The 21,121-nt window shown below is 54.8% G+C and overlaps 1 protein-coding gene across 5 annotated transcripts in view; it reads left to right on the top strand.

The window, feature by feature from the left end:
- The window catches only part of PRDM11 (PR/SET domain 11), an 89,639-nt gene that overhangs the window by 51,192 nt on the left and 17,326 nt on the right, over positions 1-21,121 (top strand). For 4 of the 5 annotated variants that reach the window (XM_060606459.3, XM_060606463.3, XM_060606460.3 and 1 more), the window contains one exon: positions 8,157-8,224. In XM_060606459.3, coding sequence (XP_060462442.2) covers positions 8,157-8,224 — 68 coding nt within the window. Of the gene's footprint in view, positions 1-8,156; positions 8,225-12,126; positions 12,549-15,563; positions 17,809-21,121 lie in introns of those variants that run through there. The other variant, XM_060606465.3, reaches the window with a different exon arrangement.

The raw sequence follows: 21,121 nt of genomic DNA, 5'->3' as shown, positions 1-21,121 counted from the left end.
TTCCCCACACATTTCCTTTGTGGCCACAGGCAAATTGCCTGTGAAACGGAACCTCGGTTCCCCAGTCTCCAAAATGGGGGTGATGATCGTAGTCGCTACTTCACAGAGTTGTGAGAACCCATGAAAAGGTGGGGCAAGGGTCCTTTGCACAGTGAAATTGCTTTCTGAATGACAGCCCCTGGCGTGGCATTGCTGATGTCTTTGTTAATCGTTACCATAGTCAGAAATAGCACTCTGATCCAAATAGACCATGCTTGCCCCAGGGGGCCCAAACTCTGGTTTTGTATTATTTTCTGAGGATCTGTCCACATAGAATCATACAGGCTGAGTTTTAGACGTAATTTTATCTATCTATCTATCTATCTATCTATCTATTTTATTTATTTTTGAGAGAGAGAGACAGAGAGACAGAGAGTATGAACGGGGTAGGGGCAGAGAGAGAGGGAGACACAGAATCCGAAGCAGGCTCCAGGCTCTGAGCTGTCAGCACAGAGACCGACGCGGGGCTCGAACTCACGGTCCGTGAGAACCTGAGCTGAGCTGAAGTTGGACGCTTAACCAAGGCGCCCCTAGGCAGAATTTTAGAAGCCGTTTAGGCCAGACTTCCACTCTGGGGAAAGTCCTCTCTTTAGTCTTCCTAGTGGTGGGTCATCCATCTTCTTAAATACTTCTGGTAACAAGAGGTTCACCACCTCACGAGGGCGCTCGTTCTGTTGCACGACTGTCCTGCCTGCATATTCCTTGTGCCCCGTTCAGGCTTGTGCCCCTCTAAGTTGTCCTGGCCCTGCTCCCTCCAAGTGGTGGTCTTTCCCACGTTTGATGATCGCTCTTTCTCTGGCTTCTTCTTTTCCAGGCTAAGGAACCCTCTCACCATGCTGGTCACCCTTCTCTGGTCAGGTCTAGGCTACCAAGGTCCTTCTCATATCACAGTGTTCAGAGCCCGGGTGGTTCCAGGAAGTGCTGGGTTCAGAAGGGCCAAGGAGTTGACCTTGTGGGATAAGGCGAGGGAGGACATGGGGGGACCAGCCTCCTCGGGGGTTGGTCCTGAGCATCTGGCCCTGGCTGGCCATTCCTGGACCATCTCAGTGTCGGCCTGCTCTCTGCTGAGGGTGGCCTGGGCTGCTCAGTGACATGTGACACGGTCCACAAATGCTGTGCGATCCTGCCCGCTCCTGCTCCTTCCGCCTGGGACACCCTCACCTTCCTCTTCTCCAAGACCTCAGCTTAGATTCACCATTTCCCAAGAAGGTCCTCAACTGACTCCCAGATCCCGACTCCAGCTCTGAGTTCTCTTTCCACAGATTTCCCCGCCACAGTGCCAACCACCGGGCATCACAGTGGCCTCCTTTCTGTATCTCCCTGGACTGTGAGTTTTGTGAGAGCAAAGACATTGTCTCCCGGGATCACCATTTTATCCCCCAGAACCTGACACTGTAGTAGCTACTCTCTCAGTGATATTTGTTAAATGAATGAATGAATGCTCGGTTGGAGAAAACCCTGCCTGGTGGCAGAGAGAATGCCGGAAACATCCCTCAGCAAACCTCCAGATCTGAAGCCAGCCTGAGGGGGCCTCCGGCAGTCCCCTCATCCCTCAAAGCTCCCTCCGGGGGCCTCTCTGCCCAATTGAAGGCAGATCACAACAACTCCACGTTAACCGGGAGACCTCTGCCGGCCGAGAAGTAAGGGTAACTAAACAGTTGGGCTCTTCATTCGGAGACCAGAGACTGTGTTGACAGTCACGACCGAAATGCTAATAGCGACCCTTTACTGAGTTCCTCCCACATCAGTCATTACAGCAGTGCTGCAGGGTTGGGTTGTACCCCATTTTACAGATGTGGAAACTGAGGCAAAGCCCGTAGAGTTGCCTGCCCAAGACCACTCACTTGTAAATGATGAAGCTGAGATTCTAGCTGATCCCTCTGGCTCCAGGGCTCTCACGGCCCACTGGTGCCCCCGTTACTGGCTGCAAGGGCCTTGAGATGCTTTTCTTTTTCCCCCAGGAAGGAGAGGAGAGTCAGAAAATGATAACGTAGGGGGATGAGTACTATGATCACGGGCAGGGTTCTAAGAGATGCCAGGGGGAGGTCCCTGAGGACCGGGGCACCATCTGGGGAGACTCTGGGGGGCGGGGCAGGGAGGGGGAAGGCTGATCTGCGCCTTTTCTCTTTTCGTCTATCTGAGGATTTGAAACCACAAAGATGGTCCAGTCTCATAGAGAAATAAAGCAAAAGCCTCATCCTGCTTTCCTCTTTCGCTTCCTCTAGAGGTAACCAGAGCTGAGAGCTTGAAATGTATTTCCCAGACTTTCCGTGCACACACAAACACACGCGCGTGGTGTGCGCTAGGTAACGTGGGGGCAGTTGTGGTCAGGTGGGGGGAGGGGGGACGTGTGCTGATCTCCGTGGTGCAAATGCTCCCACCGTGGCCGCTTTCGAGGTACCAACATGAAGTCGCTGAACGAGGAGGTGGAAAGAGACGCAGTAGATGTCCGTTTCCCTCAAGAACCCAGGTTATGGTGAAACATAAAAATGATTAGGAAGTGGGGCGCCTGGGTGGCTCAGTCGGTTGAGCGTCCGACTTCGGCTCAGGTCATGATCTCGCGGTCCATGAGTTCGAGCCCCGCGTCAGGCTCTGTGCTGACAGCTCAGAGCCTGGAGCCCGTTTCGGATTCTGTGTCTCCCTCTTTCTCTCTGACCCTCCCCCGTTCATGCTCTGTCTCTCTCTGTCTCAAAAATAAATAAACGTTAAAAAAAAAATTTTAAAAAAAATGATTAGGAAGTGGTAAGCCTTGAATATTTATTACCTTCAAAATAATATTTATTGAATTGTACATTTCTATCGCTTAATTTCTAATAATGGCTGTGGTTCACGACTGGTTCGTGAAATTCTGGAAAGTATAACTGTCAGCTCCCGTCAGTCGGTACAAGCCAGTTCCGACACAGCACTCATTTCCTTTTTACTAAAATACTGACATTATATACTTTTTTTTTCTTTAATTCACTTTTTACTTAAAAGGCCCTTCATCCAGGGGCGCCTGGGTGGCGTAGTCAGTTAAGCGTCTGACTTCGGCCCAGGTCATGATCTCACAGTTCGTGGGTTTGAGCCCCACACTGGACTCTGTGCTGACAGCTCAGAGCCTGGACCCTGCTTCGGATTCTGTGTCTCCCTCTCTCTCTGCCCCCACCCCTGCTCGTGCTCTATCTCTCTCTCTCTCAAAAATAAATAAACATAAAATTTTTTTTTTTTTAAAAAGGCTCTTCATCCAATCATTCATTCATTCAACGAATATTCTGCTACATGCCATGTGCTATGTTAGCATTGGGGCCAGGCCACCATTAGGAACGAGATAACCATGGGCTTTGTCTTCATTAGCTTGTGGTCTAGCGAGGGACAGAGTTCATAGCCATGCTGACAAATAAACGCCGTCGATAACAAAACCGCACCCTGCAATCAGGTCTTGAAAAGGAAGTGACAGGTGAGGTCATAGAATTAGTGCTGTGAGGGACAGGCCTGTGGAGGGTCAGGAAGTGGCAGGGGAGAACCTACCTTAGGTTCAGGTCAGGAAAAGCTTCTTCTGAGGAGGTGACAGAAACTGAGACCCAAAGGATAAGAAGGGGCCAATAGTGCAAAAATCAGTGGGAAAAAGGTACGAAAGAGTATGTTCCTTGGGTGCCATATCTGTAAACTTCACAAACATGCAAAACGGCTCGGTGCGTTGTTTCTAGAAAACTCCTTGTGTAGTGAAAATGGCAAGGCTCCCTACGCGCTTCAGGACGGCGGTTAACCTTGGAGGGTGCATGAGTTGGAGGCAGAGACGGTCTTCGGCTACATTGGGTGTTTTCTTGAAGTGAACCAAGTGGGGACAGATGCGGCTGGGGGGTCAGTTATGTTGTCTCCAGCCGACGGGCACGCGGTTTTCAGCTGCGTTCCTCATTATAATTTCTGAATGCTTGAACAATTTCATGGGTAGTAATTTTTTAAGAGTAGGCGGTGAACCCTACCAGTGTCAAGGCTCACTGTGGCCGTAGCTCGTGAAGGGAAGAGGGAGGCCCGTGCTGGGGAGGTAGGCAGGGACCAGGTTATACGGGTCTCGAAGACCGTGGCCACGAGTGCACATCTTAACGTAAGGGTTAACGTGGGATACCCGCTGAGTGACGTGATGGGATTTACATCCACAGGGATCGCAGTGGCTGCTCTGAGGAGAAGTGGTGGCGAGTCGAGTCAAGGACGGCTTCGGGGAGGTTAGTTAGGATCTCCTGGAGCTGTCTGGAAGAGAGCTTATGTCTCCCACCAGCACGGCCATGGGATGCCATGGAGTCGGAGGGGCGGTCTTGACATCTGCTGCCAGGATTTGCTGAGGGACTGGATGGGGGGGCATTGAGAGAGCAAGAGGTGAAAGGTGACTTTCTTTGTCCTTTTTTTTTTTTTTAACACCCTTTTCAAGGTGTAATTCACACACCATGCAGTGTACCATTCACTGCTTTTTGGTGGGTATCGCTTTCTTTTTGAAACCCGCGTGGATGGTGGTTTCAAACACAGCAAAACCTCGGATGGCAAGTAACTTGTTCTGCGAGTGTTCCTCAGGATCGGCAAATGTTCCTAATTTCGTTTTAACTTGATAAACAGATGATGTCTGGCGATACGAGTCCTATGTGACACGGAACGTCCCATGATCACAACTGAGCCGGTGTTCCTGAAATTCGCTTTGATGTACGGAGTGCTTTGGCTTACGAGCATGTTGCTGGAACGAATTATGCTTGTGAACCAGGATTTAGTTGCTGTAGATGAGGAAAATAGGGGAGGAACGGGTTTGGGGGTGGGGCCTGGGGGGAGGGTACCTTGGGGGAGGTAAATTTGAGGTGCCTAGGAGATAGGAGACATCCAAGGAAGGGAAGTCACATGGGAAGTCCGGTATTCACACCTGGGTCTTGAGATAAAAATTGTGTGTAGTGATCAAATGAGAGTCTAGAGATAGATGTGAGTATCCAGAGTGAGAGTGTAGGTGAAGAAGGTGTGTGCGGAAGGGGCCGGGGGACTTCTAGTCAGATGTGCCGAGAATTCACACTTTGACCAGCCCGACCCTTTTTTCCCCAAACGCTACAATGAGAGTCTAAGAAAAACAAAAAAAAAGATGAACCCCTCCCCAAGACTAAAGCTCCAAAACGAATGAAGCAATGTTAAAAAGACAGCCTCTGAATAACAAATGAATTCACACTAAAATAAAAATTATGGAGTATTCTGAAAATGAATTTAAAATAACCGTTCAGGGACGCCTGGGTGGCTCAGTCGGTGGAGCGTCCAACTTCAGCTCAGGTCATGATCTCACGGTTCGTGAGTTTGAACCCCACATCGGGCTCTGTACTGACAGCTCAGAGCCCGGATCCAGTGTCAGATTCTGTGTCTCCCTCGCTCTCTGCCCCCTCTCCCACTCACGCTCTCTCTCTCTCAATCTCTCAAAAATAAATAAACATTAAAAAAGATTAAAAAAGAAAGAAAGAAAGAATAACCATTTAGGATTTGTATCAGGAATAGGCTTGACTCTGAGTAACTGAGATTCAAAATAACAGCAGCTCAAGCAAAATAGGAGTTACATTTTTCTACTCTGAATACATTGAATACATTTTAGGGCCGATGCGGTGGCTCTGCCTCAGTAAGTCCCCAGGGAACCAAGCTTGATCCCAGCTCACCACTGTCTCAGTGTTTGGATTATCCTCATAGTCTGGTGAGTTGGTAGCTAGAACTCCAGCCATTACGTCTGCATTCCAGGCAGTAGGATGGTGGAAAGGCACGTATCAGCTGTTTTTTGAAGAAGTTTTCAAGAAGCTGACACATGACACTTCCAACTACATCCTATTGGCCAGAACTTAATTAATGGAGAAGCCAAGAAACGTATTCTGTCATTACACGTAGCCAAGTGCCCAGTTAGAATCCAGGGGTTCTGTTACTGTGGACGAAGGAGGCAACAGATAATGAGGGATAACGAGCAGTCTCAGCCTTCGGATCCTTGAGGAAATGAAGGATAACACCCACTAAAAAGAACAAGACAGTGGATTTTTGTTTGTGTGTTTGAATTTCAAACCTCTGCTCTTCGAAAGATATCATTAAGAGGATGAATAAACAAGCCTTCGATTAGGAGAAAACATTTGTAGGTCGTATGTCTGATGATGGACTTGATCCAAAGTATATTTTCAAAAAACCCTCAAAACTCAATAATAAGGAAAAAACAACCAATTTCAAAAATGGGCAAAGATTCAAATAGACCCTTCACCGGAGAAGATATGCAGCTGACAAGTAAGTGCACAAAAAGATGTTCAGCCTCATTAGTCATCAGAGAAATAAAATTAAAACCACAAGGAGATACTGCTTCATACCTATTCGAATGGCTGAGATAAAAAAGACTGTTCATGCCAGGTATTGGCAAGCATTGGACCAGCTGGTGGGTCCATAGGCTGGTGTATGGAAATATAAAATGTTGCAGCCACTTTGGAAAACAGGTCAGCAATTTCTTAAAAGTTAAACGTATACTTTCCACGTGACCCAGCCATTCCACTGCTAGGTATTTGCCCACAAGAAATGTGCGTGTCTACAGAGAGATTTGTAACTGGATTCCCATAGCAGATTTATTTGTAATAGCTGAAAACTAGACACAACCCAAATGTCCATCAGTAAGTAGATACAAAGGCAAATTGTGGCACATCCAAACAATGAAATACTACTTACCAGTACAAAGGCATGAACTCGGATGCACGCATCAATATGGACAAATCTCAGAATTGTGCTGAGCGAAAGAAGCTAGACATGGCTTCTATTTGATTTCATTTGTGTAAAATCCTAGAGAACACAGAGTAATTTTTAGCGACAAGAAGGAGCTTGCTGGTTGCCAGTGGACTGGGGATGGGAGGTATGGAAGGGGGCAGGAGGGGAGGTTCTGGAGCACAGAGACACTTAGGGGTGATGGATATGTTTGTTTTCTTGATTGTGGCAGTGGGTGTATACATTTGTCAAAATGTATCAAATGGGTACATTATATGTCAATTATACTTCAATAAAACTGTTAGGAAAGGAGAAAATGAATGTGACATTATGAAACAGAGGTGGAATGAACAAAAGGTGGCTATGAAGATGCTGGGAATGAAAAATACTCATTGCATTAAAAGTTCTCATTTAGAAAGGAAGACAAAAAAGAAAGGAAGAAGCTTAATAGGTGGATAAATTCTCAACTAGACACAGTCAAAGAGAGAATTAGTGAATTGGAAGAGAGTTCTGAGGAATAGTCCCAGAGCACTGCCAAAAAGAGAGAGAGAGAAAAACAGAGAAAGGTAGTTAAAAGACATGAGCGATACTCCTAAATATGTTTCCTAGAAATCCTACACGAAGAAACTGGAGACAGTGACTCAGAAGCTGTCTTCGTGAACGTAAGAGTTTTTCAAAATTTTCGAGAATTGAAGAAGTAGGTTTTCATCAAGGAATTAGCTCCTCAAGTAATGAGAATTCTAAGAAAATAAATCTCCACTTCAAAACCACAGAGGGAAACTGCAGAAAATCAAAAATGAAGGGCAAGTCTCACATTTTACCAGAGATGGCCTATCCACAAAGGAACAACAATACGTTGCTGAACAGCCTAGGGGCAGCCTTTTGGGCGATCTTCCAGGTGCTGAAAGAAAATCAAACAACCTGCTTAGAATTCCATACCCAGCTGAACTCTGATTCAAACGTGATGAGGAAGTAGGACATTTTCCAGGAGAAAAGAGCCCGGCCCAACCCTGAGGCTGTTGAGGATTTAGAGGCTGGCCAGAGGAGGAGCCCTCTCACATCACAGGTGCTCAGTCATCCGGTGCTGGCCTCTGTGCCTCACAGAAGCTAGAAGAGAGAAGGGGGGCTGGATCCAACTTTCATGGTGGCCGTGCGTGGCTACTGGAAATGCTGCTCATTGGCCCTGTTGCCGGGTCTGTTATCAGCACAGGAGAGGAAGATGGGATTCCTGGCCCTACCTAGGGTTTCATCCTACAGCAGTGGGGGCATTGTAGCAGGAGGGCAAGAGGAGGGGAGGGGAGGTAGCAGACGGGCCAGGCCCCTGACCCTGGCGTGGGGAGGAGCCCAGGGACACGAGAGCCTCTGCAGGGTGGCCCCTTCTAGACTCTCTCTCTGTCTTCCAGATTGTGGACAAGAATAACCACTACAAGTCCATAGATGGGTCAGACGAGACTAAAGCCAACTGGATGAGGTGAGTCCTGCTCTCTGCTGCTGATTTCCCGGGAGCCTTGCCCAAACTTTGGAGAGGAAGCCAAAGGAGTGTGCTGGGCCTCTGCGGTCCCCAGCGGTGGAGGCCCCCGAAGGCCCTGGGACTGCCGTTTGCAGGGTTTGGGATGTGTCTAGTTCTGGGGGACCCTCTTGCTTCCCCCGGCCTTCCATCAGGGGGCTCTGGAAGAGGCCGGTGGGTTATAAGGACCCCTAGAGGCTTCACATTTGTCCCTGTGTCTGGAGTACCCAGGGCCCCCAGCTCCGGGCAGCATTCCCACCAAGGAGGGGCCCCCCTCCACCCAGGATCCCTCTCAGAGGGCAGACTCCTGATGTAGGGGTGCAGGGCTCATCCCACTACAGCTGCCAGCAGTTGTTTAAATGGCCTCCGTGGAAAAGGAGTCTCCCAGCACAGTCTCTAGCTCAGTTTTGGATGGCCCTTGCTGCCCAGGCGTGAGTACTTTCAAGAGTGGTTTTACAGCGGTCTGGTGTTGGGGACAGAAGTTTGTGCCAGAAGGATCCTTAATGGCCAGAGAGAGCAGGAGACTGGCCCAGGGTCACCCAGGGGTGGCTGCGCTGAGCCTCTGACCGAAGACCCAGCTCACAGCTCTCCTTTTGGTTCCGTGCCGTTGGCCTGTGCGGTGTGCCGGGGCCCGGCCCAGAGGGGTCTGCGGGCCGTGTGAGGGGTCAGACTGGTGTTGGTGCCTTGCCCAGGAATGGTGACAGGATCTGGGTTGGGAGGGAAGGGAGGTCTCGGATGGCCACACGTGGGGACACCGTGGATCGGGCCTCTGTCGGCGTTTGCGCAGTTGTGTGACCCGTGGCGGCTGGGGGGTGCAGGAGAGGTGGTGTTTGGAGGGAGGGCAGTCAGAGACCTCCTGAGAGGGAGTTTGCCATATTTAAACTCTGACACCTTCGAAGCAAACAGGGAGAGAAGGTGGTTTGCAATGGGGAGTCTATGGTGAGGTCTGCTGTCCCCTTCCCTGGAGCCTTACCGCCCCGCCCACCTGTGCTCCCCACCCAGGAGCCATCGATGGCAGATGCAGGGAGGATGGCGAGAGGGGCTGCGGTTTACCCTCTTCAGAGCACAGTAGGATTTATTCTCTTATTGTCAGAGGAGCTGTTCTCATTGCCACTTAACAGGTGCAAAAGCAGAGGTGCCCCGGGGACAGGTGACCCCTGTGTCACAGTATAGGGATGCACGCTCCCTCCCTCCAGCCCCCTTTCACGTAATCAGGTCAGCCACTGCCCTGAAAGTGGCTCCAAGAAGGCCCTGGACACCCTCCTAACTCCTTCTCCCCGACCACTGGGCACCGGTCAGCTCGGCACTTGCATAGCAGACCCCGTAACTGGGCGCCCTCGATGGATTTGCCCTCCCAGTCCTCCCTCCCAGGACTCACACCTTCCACCGTGGAGATTGGTTTTTCCTAATAAAGTTGTTGAATGAAGAAGGCACAGACAATATGGTGCGAGGGCCCAGATCAAAGAGGAGGGGGCCTTGGAGATGGGCCTTCAGAGGGGCCACGTTTTCACTTGAGGGCACTGTGACCAGAGACACGGAAGTGGGGACCAGACCCCTGGCCTGGGCTCCTATTCCCTATTGCTGCGTCTGGCTATAGACAAGCAAAGGAGAGGGTGTCTGGGCGCAGTCTAGTGTCAGGCCTTTCTGCACCGCTGCTTTCGAGACTCTAGAAGCTTTGCCGACGAGCTGGTTCTGTTCCACGCCCCCCCCCCACCCCCATCTCTGATCTTTCAGCCTGGGGGCAAGGCTTTGCCACAAGCCCCAAAGAAAGACACCATCTGAACTAACTGAGCGATCATCTGATGCCCCTGAGATTCTGACTTAATTGGGCTGGGGAGGAGCCCACAGTTATCGGTCTTTTTTAAAGCTCTCCATGGGGATTCTGATGTGCCGCTAGGGTGGAGAACCGCTACCCTGTACTGATCTTCATGCTACAGTGGTCAACTGAGGCCCGGGGCAGGGCGAGATCTTACTCAAGACCACGAGGACGCTGGCAGAACCAGGACTTGAATCCGCCCCTGGACTTCTGGGCCGGTGTTCTTTCTGCTCGCGCACAGGGCCCAGCCAAAGCATGGCCTCCTGGACTCCGTGTGGGGTGGGTTCAGCTACTGCTCCCTTGCCGGCATGGGGTCTGTCCAGTTCCCATTCTGTCCCAGCTGCCGGCCCTGTTCCAATGCAAGATGGTGCCAGGGTAGCCACAGGTGGTGCCCCCCCCGCCGCCCATCTCATCTAAGACTCAAGGTGTAGGTTGAGGTTGGGTACGTGGTTTGTTGCCGTGGAGATGTCCCTCTGGTGGTGGTTGGAGGGGAAAGCCAGTTCATCCTGGGAACCTGCCTTCCCCCTTAGGGTATAGCTTCCTTCTGTATAGCTCCTTCCGCTTTGCAGACGCCTTCACTTGTACTGTTACAACCTGGGGGCTCGTGGATGATTGAATGGAGTTGGTTAGTGTTTTGAAACACTTAAGTGGTGGGCCGGGAAGGGAACGGGCGTCAACGTAATGAGGGTTGACTTGGTGGCCTCCCTACCCCAGGTGCTCTACATCCGTGTCATCGGTGGTCTGAAACCGGGGGCTGTTTTGCTTGGGGGCACTTTGGCGGTTGTCACATCAAGCTGGGGAGGCTGATAAACATCCTAATTACCCAGGATGTCGTCCCACCCACCCACAAAGAATTTTCTAGCCCCAACTGCCAATAGTGGTGAGACTGAAAAACCCCCATGACTTCCTCCTGGCTGCCCTGGGAGGTGGCGCTAGAATCACGAGCCTCATTGTCTAGACGGGGAAGGGGGTGGGCACCAGAGGCTCAGCCCCTAGTTCCAGGTCTGTCTGAGTGCAAGGCGCGGACCACGGTCCCTGTCTTGGCCGGGTCACAAAGCCCCGACCTTCCTTTCGCCTGAGCTGTGGCGTTCTGGGTAGGTGACGTGGAGAGGTAAAGGCTGAGGGATCTCTGTGCCCCTAGCCTCCTGCTGTGGTTTTGGGGGCAGCTGGAGGAGTGAACGGGGCTCCAGGTTCCCCTCCATGTGTTGGGTTCCTCTCTTGGGTTGCTCTTGCTCAAGCAGCCCCTGGCTCCTCTGTGCACGTGGAAGCCAAGGTCACTCCTAGTCTCCATCAAAGGGGAACTTGTCTCCCGGTGGCTGCTCACGGACCGCTCGCGTCCTACCCACGAGCTGCCCAAAGGTCACCGCAGCTCACCCTGAAACGAGCTGACCCCAGCTGGAGGGGAGCCTACACCCACATCCGGCGGAAGGCGGGGACGGGGCCTGGGGAGGACTTGGAGGCCGGGGAAGGAGACAAAGAGAGCCGCAGGGCAGAAAACGCTTTCTGTGACCACACCCTAATCGCTGGCATCGCTGGCGAGGAGATTGAAACACCCCCTGTTTCAGTAGTCTTCCTGTGAGCCATCTGTAGCGACCGTGGCCCGGTCCGAACCCCAGTAAGGACCCTTTCTCCCTCTTCGGGGCTTTAACGCTCTTCGTCACTCTGCTTTCCCCTCTCTGGTGACAGCCCCGAAGGTGGGGTGGTTGTCCCTCCTGACCCGGCTGGGGAGAGAGGCCGGGAGGGGCTGAGCCAAGCGCCCCGGCTGCCGGGGCCAGCCAGGGCCACCCAGGGCCACGGCAGGGCCCGACACCGGGCCGTCCGGCGCGCGCCGCGTTTCCACCCACTCCGCCGCACCTCTGCTGCCCGCCTGCCCTCTGAGGAGTAGTGGAAGGGGCCTCTCGCTAGGAGGAGGGTGTGGTGGTGGTGAGCAGGCCAGGGTGCCTGGGTGCCTCCTGGCTCCCCAGCTGGGGGCCGGCAATTAGGAAGGAGGAGGACCGCCCACGCTGACGGTCATTTACCCAATTGTGCTTTGTGGGATATTCAACCCAAGGAATGTGGCGCCCCTGGCTGAGCGCAAGAGGAAGCCCAAGTTCTCCAAGGAGGAGCTGGACATTCTGGTCACGGAGGTGACCCACCACGAAGCGGTTCTCTTTGGGAGGGAGACCATGCGGCTGTCCCATGCCGACAGGGACAAGATTTGGGAAGGCATAGCTCGGAAAATCACCTCCGTCAGCCAGGTGCCCCGCTCCGTCAAGGACATTAAGCACAGATGGGATGACATGAAACGGAGGACCAAGGACAAGCTGGCCTTCATGCAGCAGTCTCTGTCGGGCCCCGGGGCCGGGGGCCGGGCCCCCGCCATCGTGCTCACTGCCCACGAGAGGGCCATCGAGTCAGCGCTGCTCACGGCCCGTTCTGGGCACAGCTTCCCCAGGGCGGAACTGGACGGCACCGACAGCCCCTCGACCAGCTGTGAGTACCACCTGCCTCCCTCCCCGGGCTCCTGCTGCCCAGCCTCCTCCTCCCCTGCCGTCCCCCCCCCTTCCCTGGCCTTCTCCTGTCTCTGTCCCTCTCCGTCTCGTCCAGTCTCCCCATGCACCCTTCCCTCCTTCCCCCGCTCTGTCTTCTCCACCCCTTTCCGTTCATTCATTCGAGAATATTTCCTGAACTCTGTGCCAGGAGCTGTGCTAGGAGCTGGGAAGACAGCGTTGTATATAAATCCTACACGGGCCCCGCTCTGGGGTTGTCCCTAGACTCGTGGGAATAAACAAGCTTTAAGTCATTGTACAAGGACAGTTGTAATGAAGGGATGAAGGGCGAACGCCGGAAGTCCTGAGAGCGGGGCTGACGACCCGGGCCACCTGCGCAGTGTCCCTGGGGCCCTGCACGTGCAAGGGCACCGTGCGGGGGGTTCGTGCTCTGCTGTTGGCCTCCTGAAATTCACACTGGGTTTTGAAAAAGGTGCCCTGTATTCAAGTGTTGCATTTGGCCGTGCCAGTTACGTACCAGCCGTGCCTGAGAGCAAGGGGGCCGGGGAGCTGGCTGTCCTCGGGGGCCGGGGAGGGCCTCCCAGGAGTGACAGTTGCACTGACTTGCAAAGGGTGAGTAAGAGTTAACCAGGCCTCGGCATGGGGCGCCGGGAGGGGAGCAGGGAGCCTCCAGGCTGAGAACTGCATGTACGAGGCCCCCGCATCAGGAAGGCGCTTGGCACGTTCCAGGACAGAGAGGAACCAGGGAAGCCCAGTGTAGCAGGCGTGGGGGAGGGGGTGCGGGAGGAAGCCAGCCAAGTCTTCAGGGCCCAGGCCACGGAGGGGGTGGGGGGGAAGATGAGTTCCTGCTCTCTCTCTTCCTAACCTCTTCATTTCTGTGTTCTTTTCTGTGCTTCTGCGCCCACTCCTCTCTGCCCTCTGCCTCTTTCTCCCCCCTCTAAGGCTCTCTCTCAGATCTCTCCATCTCACCAGGTTCCCTCCCTGTCCTTACCGCCCCCGTGCCCTTCTCCACCCCTCTTCTGCTTTATTCGCCTCTGCTTCCCGTGACCCAGGATGGACTTGGATGCAGGGGCCTGACTGTGGAATCTCCTGGCCCAGCAGGCTGTAGTTGGGGCTGTGGTTCCATCTGGGACTCCCCTGAATGGGGAGCGGTCGAGACCCTTCTGTGGTGGGACTGCACCCCCTTCTCCCCACACATCCCCCCACCTTCGGCCCACGGTCCCAACGGGAGTCTGGCCTACGATAGACGGAGCAGGGCAGGAGGACTGCAAGTCAGCGGCTGGCCAGCCCGGGGAAGGTGGTTCACAAGGACCCCGTCTTCCCTCCCACGGCCCTCTGCTGTTGGGATGGGGATCGCACTAATTTCCTGTTTGGCTGGGGCTCCTGACAGGTGGCCCCTCAGAGTCCGTTCTTCAGGACTGGGAAAGGAACGGAGGCCGTCTACTCTGACTCCCTTGCTATGTAGACGAGGCAGATAAGTTCCAGAAACAGAGGTGGCCCCCCAGCTAGATTCAGAACCAGGACTCGGGCCCAGGTCTGCCAGCTCCCTACGAATTGGCATTTTGCTAAGCTTCAGGGTGATTCCACCCAGTTAGGAGAAAAAGACGGGCGCCTGGCAGCCGGGGCCGTCCGTTCCCTAAATCCTGCCCTGTTGTCTCTTCCATCTCCCCAAGAAGGTAATGAGGTTGCCAAATGTGACCTGGGCTGGGCAGGGGGCCCGGGACCCCTCCACCGCAGACTTGGCCAGGCCCCCCTTTCCCGGCCGGTCGACCAGCTGTCACAGCACGAGGCCAGGGGCTCTGTGGAAGGAGGCCCTGAAAGGGGGGTGGGGTGGAAGCACCATCGCCTCGGCTCCGCTCACTCCTTCCAGCCCTGCCACGCCAGAACGGGTGTCCTGGGATCCCTGGGGGGCTGGCAGCTATCCCACCAAGCGCGGTTATGAATCACTGGGCTCTTCTCGTGCCAGCCCAAAGGGAGGCCCTGGGACCCTGGGGAGGCATGCATGTGTGCAGCTGGGGACAAGATGAGTCAGTCTTCTCGGTCACCTCCCCTGGGGGGTGGTTCTGAATTTAGCCCCTCTGGTGCAGGCAGGGAACCTGCATACTTTTTATTCCTGCCGTGGGAATCAGCTCATAACCTTGCTCACAAGAGAGCCAAGGTCTGGGTGTTGCAGGGGCCCGGCCCCTCCCTGTGACTGGCCGTCTGTGTGGTGGTGCCTTGCAAGCCTTCAGACGCTCCTGGGTGAGAGCGATGCTTCTTCCCTGGGCGGCCCGCCTTGGGGGTCTCGGGGGAACATCAGGACAGGCTGCAGAGGTGGCTCTCCTGCTCTGTGCCCTCCAGCCGCGTCACTCCTTTCCTATCCCTTGCCAGACTCCAGACTGCCCCAGGGCCTGTCTCCCCCCCCCCCCCCCCCCCCCCCCCCCCCCCGTGACTTAAAACTGCAGATTCTAGCAAGGCCACGAGGTGGCCCAAGCGAGTCAGACAGAACTCCGAGTGCCTTTTGGCGGGTGTCACTCTTCCGGCTTTGCCAAGCTCCTTCGTGTCCGTTCTCTTGTTTCATTTTCTTGACAACCCTGTTAGGCGGGCAAGCGGCTGGGTAGATCAAGACAGAGCAGTTGTGATCTTTGCTCTGCAGAAACTGAGTCACAGAGGGACGAAGTGAGCGAGCCGGTTGACTTGCTGTCACTGGGACTGGTGTCTCCAAGTCCCCCGACCTGGGCCCTCCCGCAAGCGTGTTGCTGTTCCCGTGAAAGGAAGGGGGCCCGGGCAGCGCTCACCCTTGTCCCCCGGGGTGCCGGGCCCGCACACCTTCAGGGATTTGGGGAGCAGGTGTTTGTGGGCCGGTGCAGGGGAGCAGACAGGTGCTGAATTAGACTCGGGGGTGGCCGGGCAGGGGGATTATAGAGCGACTTGGGGGGGGGGCGGTGGGCCAAAGCCCAGAGCCGCCCCCTTTCTCTCTGTTGTAATCATTTGCCCTTCTTTGTTTCTATCCCGCAAGATGATGAAGATGAGGAGGCCCCGGGGCCCTCGAGGCAGCCTCTGCGGGTGCCCCGGCAGCGGTCACCAGAGGAAAAGGCCCACCTGGCCAGGCCTACCCTGCTCCGCTCATCGTCCTCCTCAGACCAGTCCGAGATGGTGGGCCCCAAGCCAGAGGCCCTATCCCGGCCCTCACCGCAGGCCCAGGCTGCCTGCAGGACCCCTCGGCCGCACCCCAGCCCGCCCAGCACGGGCCTTGACTGGCAGCTCCTCCATGCCTACGTCCGGCAGACCGAGGTCCTCCAGCAGTTCTGCCAGGAGCTGGTGACCGTGCACCGGGACATGGCGAACAGCATGCGTTCCATCGGCCAGACCGTGGCGGAGCTGACCGGCCGCGTCGGTCAGGTGTGCCAGACGCTGACGGAGATCCGAGACGGGGTCCAGGCATCTCAGCGGGGGCCAGACGGGGTAGCCCCCGCGGGCTCTACCCCTCAGGTCGAGGCCCCCCCGGCAGAGCCCCCGCAGGCTCCCCCGGCGCCAGCCCCTGCACGGACTACCAGGTCTCGGAAGAGAAAGCACACCTTCTGACCCGGCCAGTCTCCAGTAGGAGGAAGAGAGATGGGGGTGGGGGGACAGGTGCCTGGCCTTGCGACGGGAGCCAGTCTCCCGTGTCCGGGACCAATGACCCTTGTAGGATGCTGGGGAGGCGGCCACCTCCTCCCCGAGTGCAGGCCAGCTGCCCTGGGCTCCAACAGAGTGTGTACTGAGCCCCGCTCCCTCGTCTTCGGCAGATGCTGAAGATGCAGGGAAAGCGACCTGCCCGATGCTTGCTTGCCCTGGGGCGTCAGCCTCCTCTTGGTCCGCACCCACGGTGGCGAGCCTTGCGGGGAAGAGGGGAGCAAGAGGGGGGAGCGCCTGAATGGACTCCTGCTTGCCGACCGCAGGGCTGCCACGGCTGCCTCCCACGCCCTGATTCCGCTGCTTCCGAAGGGGGCGAAGCTTGAGGACGGGCAGGGGGAGCTCAGCCCTTCCGGGAGGGGTGCGTCCTCCCCTTCCCCAGGGCTCTGAGTGCGGCGGGTGGTGCCCCTGCCTTGGCCTTCCGCTTGCCCTTGCGGTGCGTGTGCTCAGCTGCTGTGCTTGCCTTTTGTGGAAGGGGATGGCGTCGGAGGAAGGCGAAGACTCCCCGGAGTTCTTAGAGAGAGCACCTTATGCTTTCCCTGCATTTGCAGGTGTGTGGTCTCAGTGGGTTCTCAGGACAGCCGGAGAGGCAGCCAAGCCGGGTATCGTTGTCATGTTATTACTGCCATCACCTGCATTTCCTAGATGATCAGTGACACGACAGTTAGTTGGCGGGGCGGGGTGGGGGGGGGGGGGGGGCGCCAGGACTGGAAGCCAGGTCTGCGGATTTGTCCAGCTCCCCTGTCAGAGGCCTGATCGGGAGTCGGGAGGGGTACCGCGCCTCGCCCGCCCACGCCTCGGCTCTCCTGGGTGCCGGTGGGAGGCAACGGCAGCCTCCGGGCGGTGAATCCACCCACCCAGCTCTGGCACTAAGGCTAACAGCTGGGGGGGGGGGGGGGGGGGGGCCTGGGGAGAGGCAGGGCCCAAGCCTCAGCACCCACAAGGTGACTCCTCTTCTGGCGTCTATAAGAACCCAGCAAGGCTCCCGTGCCACCCAAGTTCCAGCATGCCTCGCCTCCGCTTGCTTGGGCTGCAAATGCATTAGCTACACACATCTCTAGCTTCATGTTTCATTTCGGAGTGTGGGGGGAGAGCCGGGTTCCTCGAGTCCCGGAGGGAGGTGGGGGAGGCAGTCACAAGCTTAGCTCTGACCCAGGTTGTAGCTCGGCTCTGTGTCCTCTTTGCTCCCTGGCCTGAGGCTGACCCTAGCAGAAGCTCCCCTCCCCCGGCCGTCCCTCCATCTATCTCCCCCACGCCTGCCCCCTAGAGCCCTAGTGGGGGCTGGGAGGACTGCCGTACCCAGTGCCTGCTGTGGCTGTTCCTGGAGTGCTGCTTCTGAACCCAGACCAAGCTTGGTCCCAGGGAGAGAGCTCGGAGGGCAAACCGCTAGGTCCCCGTGTCCTCGGCCTCCATCGCCCCACTCTGTGGTCCTCTGGGGGTTCCTGCCACCCCCAAACTGAACAGTCCCCAGTCCGACAGCCCAGTGGCTTGATTATTGCCTGGCATTCCCCTGCCCTCCCAATGCTGGAATCAAAGATTGCCTTCCCAAGTATTTTTGTTAAGACGGCAATAAAAAGAAATTGATCTCACACTTGGAACACACCCAGTCTCCAGGATCTTTCTTTGGTGTATATTCTCTTTCTTCGCTTCCTGTGAAAACCTCAAGGCCCCCAGAGCAGGGGTTAGATGATGGAGGGAAAGCATGCTGGCCACAGGGGCTCGAGTGCCCCTGCCATTTCCGGGATTCCGGAAGCACTCAGATGCCCCGTACTCGGCACCAGGCTAGCCCTGTAAGGAAAAGAAAGGAACCCGTGAGCTGAGCGAGATGAACAGCCACGTCTGAAACCACTGAGCTGTATTTTATTAAAGTCTTTGCACAGTGAGAGTGAGATGTTGCTAAGTGAATTTTTACCTTTTGTTCCCTAGAAGAAGCTAGGGGTCCTGGGGTGGGGGGGAATCACTATTTCCGGCAGGAGGCTCCAGATGGTCAGGGGCTATCCATTCGCCAGTGTACTTCAGGGACCACTCTGAGGCGTGACCTTTTTTTTTTTTTTTGGACACCTCCCCACAGATCCTACTATCCGTCTGTCACAGGCAAGACCCTGCCCACAGAGATCTGAGGCTTTCAAAGTAACCAGAGTGGCTCCTCTGGGTCCTTTTGGGAGTCTCCTTAGAAGACAAGGGCCTCCTAACCTGTGAGTTGCCCTGGCTTACTGCCAGTCACACAGAGAGCTTCTCCCAAGCAGGAAACCCCCACGTCCTGACCAGGAATCTGTCCCCTCTCTGGAAAGTTCCAGCCTGCCTTTGACCTCTTGGAATCCAGGTCCTCCCCTTCTGCTCTCGGCCGAAAAGGATGACCATGGAAATCAAAATTACTCGATTTCCACAAGAGGCAAAGATCCTGTGAAACCAGGCCCAGGATCTTCTCCAGCAAGGTGTAGGTGCTGACTGGCCTTTCCCTCTGGTTCTGGGGAGGGAAGAGATCAAGTTGGAAGCAAAGGGGACAGAGAGACGAAGAGCCTATGAACTTCTGATGGAATTTCATTAGAGTCTTTTTCTAGGCTTCAGTGGGGGACTATGGGTCTAGCACATCAAAACAGGAAGGGGAAACTGAGGCCAGTGGACGGAAGGCAACGGGCAGCCAATTTCAGCTTGAGATGGGGAAGTCCCGCCTAAGAGTCCGAGGCCTCCAGCCGCACTCAAGGCTGGCTGCGTGACGTTCTGTCAGCGTTTGGGTGACCATCTGGTGGGTGGGTGCATGACCCAAAGACCCGCCCAGCTCAGAGACCTAAATGCACGGGAGAAAACAGAGCCCTGCCTCTTCTCGGTCAGTCTTTCCCATTCCTGCCTCCGTGAGTGGCACATCTTCCTCTCCGTCAGAGACCTACCCCCTGAGCAGGAATGTCTGAGCCTGGCCTTTGTCTGCCCCCACTCCAACAAAATGGATGCCCCGTGGGTTATTTTCTCTCTTCCGTTGAAACCCATAGTCATTTCCTGTCCCAGCTAGAAAATCTGGTGCATTTGATAAGGCACAGTGGGTGAGGTCTAAGAAGTGGTGTCTTAGTGCCTGTCTATCCAATTCCCAAAGCCAGCAAGGAGCTCAGAATAAAAATAATCCATTATCATCATGAAAACTTCAGTCCAGAGAGCAGCTCCCGCTCCCACCCACCCCCTCGATTGCTTCAAAGGTTGTCACCTCTGTGGGTCTGATTTGAAAAGCTATCAGATGAGCTCTTGCGTTCGTAGAGTGCCCTGTGCTAGCCATTTTCCACCCTCCTTCCGACATACTCTGTGCCTTCTCTCCAACGAGGTAGTGACCTGGAGACTCAACAGATACAGGGACCTTCACTCCCTAGAAGCTTTGTCTTCCAGGGAGGGCTCTTGCTTGTCTGCAGCCATGAGATGGGACAGGCGTGGTTCTTCATGAAGGGATTGTTGTACGGGAACGGGATTCTGGGAGTGGATTAAACCCCTGGGTGTCACTGCAAAATACTTAAAAGAGGGAGAGTGAATTCCAGGTAATTGGTGTTGAGACTTAGCTGCCTCCATTGAACACCTCGGGGGAGTGGGTTATTACCATTCGCTGAGAGGTGCCATAGATATTATATCTCAAAACGACCAAATACAACCAGGTGCTGAACAAATTTTGATCTGTTTTGGGAGACTGTGATTGATGCCAGAGAAAGTAATTCTAGCTTTTAGAGCTTGATGATTGTTTGCACAGCCAAACCAGAGAAGAGCGTGTCTTTCCTTGTGCTCTGTGATTCAGGTGATTCTTGTGAGGAGACAGGTGGATGAGCAGTTTGCCTTCTGAATCCAGGAGTAGGAAAGTTTGGGTCTACCCCAGTTCTGTTCGATGCTAGCCACAAGTCTGATTAATTTTGGATGTTGAACCCCGGGCTCTCACTAAACTGGGGACTGGAAAATATTTTGCACATTCAGAAGGAATATCAGATCCAGAGAAGAGCAGACCCCTGCAGCTGGAGAGCTGCAACTCAGAAGTGTCCGTGTGGAAAGACCGCCCTGGGCCAGGGGTCCTCTTCTCCTTCCCCCCAAGTTCTTGGTTTGCGGCACGCCTGGGCGTCGCGGATATCACGGTATTGTCTTCACAGCTCAGGGAGACCGATGCTCGTGTCCGATGCCGACAAGCACACAGATGCGTTGATTTAGTCTCTGGACACAAGCAGGTTCTGGGGATCTAAGCGCCATGCATCCTGCCCGTGTGACCCTGGCAGGGTGGAGCTCACGACTGCTTCTCTCAGAGCGGGTGAAGCAGCCGGCGCTCATGTTTGCACTGCTGCCTCCCTTGGCCTTAGCCCCGCAACCCCGGGGTCTGTGCTGCCGCCTGTTGTCAGGTGGATTGGTCCCTGGACTCTAGTGGTTCCCCTTATAAGGTCACGGCCTCCTCCAGGGCTGAGTAGAACGGAGGCTACAGGGGACTATCCTTGCGAGTAGAAAGAATGGAGGCTACAGGGGACTATCTGTGACAACGGGCACGATATGCTCCAGGGTGCTCTGCCCGAGGGGCCAGGAACATAGACTCACAATGCAGGCGGCCACCGCGACCGCCACCAGTACTGAAAGTGGAGTTCGTGTGTCTTTTCTTGGGGGGGGGGAGGGGTAACTGTAATAATTGCTTAATAAGGAAAACTTGGAAATTACAGAGAAACTTACAAAGTAGATCCACCTGTAATGGCCAATCACTGTTAAAGCATTGGTATATTTCCTTCAAGTAGTTTACCAAGGCTTGTGTTTAGAGCATGGTTGGAACTATAGAATAGATAGCTTTCAGCCCTCCTGTTCTCACGTTGCATCCTATCAGGGCCCTTTTTTCCGAGTCATGAAAGATCCCTTGAAAACGCTTTTCTATAGATGAGCGATTCCATCGTACGAATATGCCGC

This window comes from Panthera onca, chromosome D1 (genome assembly GCF_046562875.1).
Source record: "Panthera onca isolate mPanOnc1 chromosome D1, mPanOnc1 haplotype 2, whole genome shotgun sequence".
NCBI lineage: Eukaryota > Metazoa > Chordata > Mammalia > Carnivora > Felidae > Panthera > Panthera onca.
The sequence above is the reverse complement of the archived record's forward strand: the minus strand, read 5'-3'. Positions and strand labels throughout refer to the sequence as shown.